General features: G+C 46.4%; 1 protein-coding gene across 1 annotated transcript; it reads left to right on the top strand.

Moving 5' to 3' along the window:
- The first annotated feature begins 365 nt into the window (after window positions 1-365).
- LOC108577851 lies at window positions 366-4,203 on the top strand. The gene is made up of 3 exons (XM_017941065.1): window positions 366-1,049; window positions 1,141-2,693; window positions 3,558-4,203. Exons 1-3 carry the CDS (start codon window positions 366-368, stop codon window positions 4,201-4,203), a joined length of 2,883 nt encoding a protein of 960 aa, XP_017796554.1.
- Window positions 4,204-7,250: the final 3,047 nt, after the last annotated feature.

The raw sequence follows: 7,250 nt of genomic DNA, 5'->3' as shown, positions 1-7,250 counted from the left end.
CGCCCTGCCCATGTGGAAAGACCACTTGGCGAGGATAATAGGCCAGCGCGCCGTGGGGGCGGTTCACCCGTCTTTTGACGAGTGGGTGGACCGCGGCAAGGGGCAGCTCACATATCGCATCACACAGGTGTTCACCGGACAGGGATGTTTCGGGGAGTACCTGGCCCGGATCGGTAGAGAGGTGGACCACGGATGCCACCATTGCGAGGAAGGACGCCAGGACTCGGTGCAACACACCCTCGCGGAGTGCCCCGCGTGGGAGGTGGAGCGCCAGGTCCTGGTGGGTGAGATAGGCCAGGACCTCTCGCCGCTGGCCCTAATCTGGGCCATGTTGGCAGGCGGTGGCCTCCTTCTGTGAGTAGGTCATGCTCCAGAAGGAGGCCGCCGAGAGAGAGAGGGTGGAAACTGGGATCACTCATGAATGCAGGGCTCTCCTAGCCGCTGGATCTCAAGCGCACTTCATCACAAGGGAAGGTTGTCGAAGAATGGGACTTGCCTGCATCGGTACAGAGGCAACGGTAGGCGGTATAGGCAAGCATATAAGTAGCATAAACAGTCAGACCGAAGTCACCATACATTCGCGATTTAACAATTTCAAGGCCACGTTATCTTGCTTCGTTATGAAGACAATAACGGAGAAGATGCCGACCACATCACTAACGAAATGCTTGATACCGACTCCCCCCGGAGGCAAGCTAGCAGATCCACGGTTTTATGAGTCTCGAAAAATAGACCTACTAATAGGAGCGCGTCTGTTCTGGGAGCTTCTATGTATCGGGCAGCATAAGGTCCCGTCTCAACGTTTAATTTGGCAGGAAACCCAGCTGGGATGGGTACTAGGCGGTAGATTAGATCACTTTTCAACTCCTCCACCAACGCCGCGGGTCTGTCACCTCGTCACTAATACACAGCTAGAAAGGTCCATAACGCAATTTTGGGAGATCGAAAATTGCATGGACGTGCGCCCTGTAACCGACAGCAATCACGCAGACGAATGTGAAATTCACTTTCACAAGACGACGACACGAAACAAAGACGGCCGGTACGTAGTGAGCATTCCCTTCAATGAAAGGCTACACTCATTAGGAGACACTCGGGAGCTAGCACGAAGGAGATTAAACGGATCCCTTATTGAAGCAGGTCTACGCATCGTTTATGAAGGAATACGAGGACTTAGGACACATGACGCGCGTCACCGACCTTCGGGATACGCGGTGTTACTACCTGCCCCATCACGCGGTATTTAAAGACAGCAGCAGCACAACGAAGCTGCGGGTGGTCTTTGACGGTTCCGCAAAATCAACCTCTGGCGTGTCCATCAATGACACGCAAAGAGTAGGACCTACCGTGCAAGACGACTTAATATCCATTGTACTTAGATTCAGACGACACAAGATAGTTTTATCGGCCGACATTACAAAAATGTACAGACAGATTTTGATAACGCCCGAACAGAGAAGGTTCCAACGAATACTGTGGCGCCCGAGTGAGCAAGATCCTATAACAGTTTTCGAATTGAACACCGTTACCTACGGCACCGCGGCGGCCTCATTTTTAGCAACGCGCACATTAAAACAGATAGGAAAGGATTGCGTTCAACAATTCCCAGTAGCAAGCAAGACCATACTATTGACCGGTGTAAATACGCTAGCCGAGGCAAACGCCCTGAAACAGGACATAACGAACGCGCTCGCCACGGCAGGTTTCGAACTTCGAAAATGGGCCTCGAACGACTCGCGGATAACAGCATGCAACGGTGAAAGCGCGATAGACCTAAGCGTGAGCAAAGACCCAAAAATCTTAGGCCTCATTTGGAGTGTGCAAGACGACGTACTGCGATACGCGGTCAAACCATCGGATACCACGCGAATAACAAAACGTGCGATGCTATCGGAAATCGCGCAGATCTTTGACCCCCTAGGACTGATAGGCCCTGTTATGATCCAGGCGAAAATAATGATGCAGGAACTCTGGCAATTGCAGTTGGGTTGGGATGAGTCGATTCCCCAATGGCTATTTTCGCAATGGGTCAAGTTTCGCGCGGAATTATCCGAACTCAACCACATGACAATACAAAGACGCGTTACACTGGACAACTCGGTAAAGGTCGAACTGCACGGCTTCTCGGACGTCTCTGAACGGACCTACGGCGCCTGTATCTACGTCAGGTCAATAAACTCAACGGGAAACATTTCGACCAAACTTCTGTGCGCTAAATCGCGAGTAGCACCTCTAAAGGTAATAAGTCTTCCGCAATTAGAATTATGCGGCGCGACATTACTAACACACTTGGCTGCGAAGGTAAAACAGACATTAGGAATAAGTTTTTGCGCGGAATATTATTGGACAGATTCCCAAATAGTCCTAGCCTGGATCAATGCTCCATCGAATCGTTGGAAAACTTATGTGGCCAACCGCGTCTCGGAAGTGCAACAAATCACGCGATCCGCCGACTGGCGGCACGTGCCGTTAGGTGAGAATCCGGCCGATATTATATCTCGCGGCGACTGCCCGGCTGCTCTAGCCGCGGCTGATATTTGGTGGAATGGTCCGGCGTGGCTAACAGCCTCACCCAGCAATTGGCCACCCCCGCACGTACCGTCTGATGAAAAGACCGAGCTCAAATCAACGGTCAAGGCGCTAACCGCGGTCGTTACCTCCTCGATATTCGAAAAATTTTCCACGTTAAACAAGTTAGTTCGCGTAACAGCTTATTGCCTACGTTTTACGGAAAGGGTTCGTGCCCCGATCCGCAGGTCAGACCCCCCACAAGCAATAAGAACAGCGGCCCTCTCGCCGACCGAATTGAATCGCGCGCGAATCGCACTAGTGAGAATAGCTCAAGGAGAGAATTTTCAGGAAGAAATAGAGTTATTAAAAACCAATCGCGGTGTTCCTAACGCAAGCACTCTTATTTCGCTAAATCCCTTCTTGGACGAAGAGGGAATCATAAGGGTGGGCGATAGACTGACTCACGCCTCGATCCCTTACGACCAAAGACACCCGATCATACTACCTGCCCGCCACAAATTCACGCTCCTTATAATTAGAAACGAGCATACGAAATTGCTGCACGCGGGTTGTCAGCAGGTAATATCATCGATACGCACTCGATACTGGCCATTGTCCTGCAAAACAATGGTAAAGGACGCCGTACGTAAATGCGTAAAATGTTTTAGCGCTAAACCGTCAGCCGTAGAGTACGTTATGGGGAATCTACCTGAATCCCGTCTAACACCCGCGTGGCCCTTTCATAATTGCGGCGTGGATTACGCGGGACCATTTTTACTAAAGGAACGAACTCGCAGTAAAGTAACCATAAAGGCATGTCTGTGCGTTTTTGTTTGCTTCGTTACGAAGGCAATCCACCTCGAATTGGCAGTGGATTTAACGACTGAGGCCTTCCTAAATTGCCTCCGTCGGTTTATCTCCCGAAGGGGACGATGCAAAACCATTTTTTCGGACAATGCTACAAACTTTGTTGGGGCTTTTAACGAATTGAGGGATTTATTGAAAGACCGGGGGCACAATAACAAAACTGCCGAATTCTTGAGCAGCGAGGGCATACATTGGCACTTCATGCCACCCCACTCACCCCATTTTGGCGGACTGTGGGAAAGTGCAGTCAAATCGGTCAAGCACCACATTAAACGTGTAATCGGTGATCAGAGATTGACGTATGAGGAACTATACACGTTTCTGACGCAAGTAGAATCATGCCTCAATTCCCGTCCTTTATCTCCCCTCTCCGATGATCCTAACGACTTGAACCCTTTGACCCCTGGACATTTCATTATCGGCGATTTATTGACCGCTCTGCCCCAGCAGGACCTTCGCGATATTAATCCTGGCAGACTAAAACGCTATCAATTGCTTAAGCAAATGTTCCAGCATTTTTGGTCGCGGTGGAGCATGGAGTACTTGCATAACCTACAACAGAGGGTGAAGTGGAGGCGATCAACTACCCTTGGCTTCAAGGCTGGGGACATGGTGGTTATAAAGGAACCGAATCTTCCACCGCTAAAGTGGATGCTGGCCAGGATCACAGAAACTCATCCTAGACCAGATGCAGTATCGCGGGTCCTCACTCTCAGGACAGCCGAAGGCATACTCAAGCGGCCGATCACTAAGGTCTGCTTCCTGCCCACCCCAGAAGAAGACGCAAACGAAGAGAACGACACCAGAAGACGGCTTAGTACATAAGACACAATTCTCATATCACTACGTAGACATGTAAAGCTCTTACTTTTTTTTTTTTTATATTTAACTGTAAGCACTGAAACGCTACGATTACCATATAATTCACTGTATATATGTATGTATAGGCTTGTAGTACTTAGATCATACTTATTAATATTGAACGTGCGAACAGTTCAAGGTAGGCGGTATGTTTAACCAACAGAGGTTTATGGCACGGATTCCAGGCGACGTTACTTTTGAGAAGTTTTTTCTACAAGTTCTTTGATAACAATAGCCTATTCAAGCCAGAGGGCAAATCTGGCTTGTTACCTGATGTCCGCGGAAATTCTCCACTTCTGCGGGCTACATGGTAAGCCGGTACTTGCCTCTGCGCGCTCAGTAACGGTAAACATGCCATAAACCCGCAAAGTCGACGTTTCAGCAAAATCGCCACGCGGAGCTGACACCCCCGTTTGGGACCGTCTCTCCCTCTCTGCCACCGCCCTACTCTGCGGACCACGGGGGAGTGCACGAGGGCCTAGGAGAGCGGCTCTAGGGGGTGAAAGGCCCATGATTTGCCAACTAGGTAAACTCCCCATTTTGGCAAAGGAACATATATACAGCTACTTCACGGCACACGGGGCAGATTCTAATACATTCAGAAACAATCGACAACAGTTTTGAGCGTTCTAACACGCAACATTCGACACTTTGATACACCAGTGCGGTCCAGTCCGCAATAATCAACACCACAAATAAAGTCGCGACTATAATCGCGATCATAAGTAGTTGGCACATACACGTGCAATAATTTACCAACACCAACCCGACCTTCCAACCCACGAGAAGCGCGGGAAGCTGCGTTACCAGTTTGTGCAAAGGAGGACACTTGGTGACAATATAACGGACGCCTGAATGTTAGAGAAAGCCATCGATTTAAAAAATAATTTAGCATCGTGTTCGCGTTTTAAAGTGAGCCATGGCTGGTTGACAAAATTTAAAAAACGCCAGGGCATACGTTTAGTGCATATTTACGGGGGAATAGCTAGCGCTGATGAGAATAGTACGGAGGCATTTGTGAACAAATTCAAAGGACGTGTGGAAAATGAAAACATAAACTTAGAAAACATTTATAATATAGATGAAAGTGGACTTGTGTGGAAGGCTCTTCCAAAAAAAAAAAAAAAACACTCTCGAGTGACACAGAACTGAATATAAGTGGTGGTAAAATTCGAAAGGACAGAATTACCATTGGACTATGTGCAAACGCGTTAGGTACACATAAAATTAAGATCCTAGTAATATATAAATATAAAAACCCAAGGGCTTTAAAACATTCAGTTAGCTTACCCGTAATTTTTAAATCACAAGTGAATGCGTGGATGGACAGGACAATGTTTGTGGACTGGTTTGAAAACGATTTCAAACCATCTTTGCGGGAATTTCATGAACAAAAACGCATATCCGGGAAAGTTATTTTGTTATTAGATAATTGTGAGGGACACAAGGTTTCGCCAGCACTGCAAGAAGATGAAGACTTCGAAATAATTTATTTGCCGCCCAATACAACGTCCCTGATTCAGCCGATGGATCAAGGCATAATATAGAAGACTAAAAGAGCTTTCCTCCACTAAATGTTGCAGTGTGTATTGACATATGAAAACGGTGTCAGTGAATTTTATAAACACTACACGCTAAAACACTGCATATACATGTTGTCTGAATCGTGGTCAGACGTTACTCAAAGTAACATAGGAAGCGGATGGAATAAACTTCTGGGGCTCTTAAATGACGGACAAAGTGAAATAATTATTCAACCTGATTTGCAAGATGTGATCAGCATCGTCACAGGAGAAGAGTGCACGCAGGATCAAGCCACACAATTTGTTCGTGAATGTGAAGAACACCCTCCAGAAGAACCAGCTACCGAAGATTATCTACACTACAGCAGTGAAGTTGCAAGGAATGAACTGCAAGCAATATTTCAACGATTAGAATTTTATACTACAACAGCACCGTAGTATATTAGATATATCATACTAGCTCTAAGAGACTATTTTTTTTGCAAATAATGTTGAACAAAGGGTAAGTATGTACTCATACACTGGTAAAATTTTTCAACCTACCTGAATATGAATAACTCATACAATAATATATGTGTATTATTTGTTTTTAGTGAATAGTGACAAGAGTGCAAGAAAATTTGAGTGCTAGAACGACCGGGAATGCTCGATACTGGCAAGTAATAGTTTGTAATTTTCCAACATTATTTTCTGCATATCTACTTCAATTTAAATATATCGATATGAAATTCATTTGTACAATGTCACTGATGGGTCATTTTGATCCGGCCGATTGTTCTAGTGTTAAAATCAGGCCTGGTTCCTACGCCTGGGGTCATCCGCCGCTGGGATTTTTCAAAGACGATCCGCGTGGAAAGTAACTAAGGATCCATCCGTACGACGCATCCTGTACTCCGGATGCCTTCCTTCAAGAACTCCATGGTCCTTCCTAACCCGCCCGACAAGGGTTTTCGTGGAGGTTTTAGTGGGTGAAAATCCCACATACTCTCCCTCGGAAGACTCTTTGGAAGATTTCCTCCACGTAAAAAAAAAAAACATTCTGCAAGTGTCAGTCAAACGGCAGGCCAATTCTCCAACTGGCAGTCAAACGGTAGGCCGACTCTATGTAATGTAATACAGGGCGTCTGTTTTATCTCAATACAGTGAAATATCTTTTAAGGAAGTGATGTTGGGAAAAAAATGTTTTAACAAAAGTTGATGGTACGAGCGGGAAAATTATGTGGTATAAATATTTTTTTGGTACCTGGTATGGTGGGGAGATTTCAAAGTCAGTTTAATTTTTTTAAATGAAATGCTATATTTTTTAATACATAATATGATAGTGTATGTTAAGACGAGTCCAACAAGGTGCGAACATAATCATTTCTTTTCATGGGAGGTCGTAAAATTGCGAAAAACCGGGAGCCGGACCACCATACGTGCCTCACTGTCGCGTGTGTCTGTTTTATCAAAGGAAATCACTTTGTTCGCACCTCGTTGTGGTGTAGC

This window comes from Habropoda laboriosa, unplaced genomic scaffold, assembly GCF_001263275.1.
Source record: "Habropoda laboriosa isolate 0110345459 unplaced genomic scaffold, ASM126327v1 scaffold944, whole genome shotgun sequence".
In the NCBI taxonomy this organism is placed as follows: Eukaryota; Metazoa; Arthropoda; class Insecta; order Hymenoptera; family Apidae; genus Habropoda; species Habropoda laboriosa.
This window is presented reverse-complemented; position numbering and strand designations above follow the sequence as displayed.

Bases quoted from the DNA above. Each gene is read 5' to 3' on its own strand.
- LOC108577851 (XM_017941065.1), top strand. From the start codon at position 366: ATGCTCCAGAAGGAGGCCGCCGAGAGAGAGAGGGTGGAAACTGGGATC. The intron at 1,050-1,140 runs GTGAGCATTCCC...TTATTGAAGCAG, and splicing joins ACAAAGACGGCCGGTACGTA to GTCTACGCATCGTTTATGAA. The intron at 2,694-3,557 runs GTTAGTTCGCGT...ATTCTTGAGCAG, and splicing joins AAATTTTCCACGTTAAACAA to CGAGGGCATACATTGGCACT.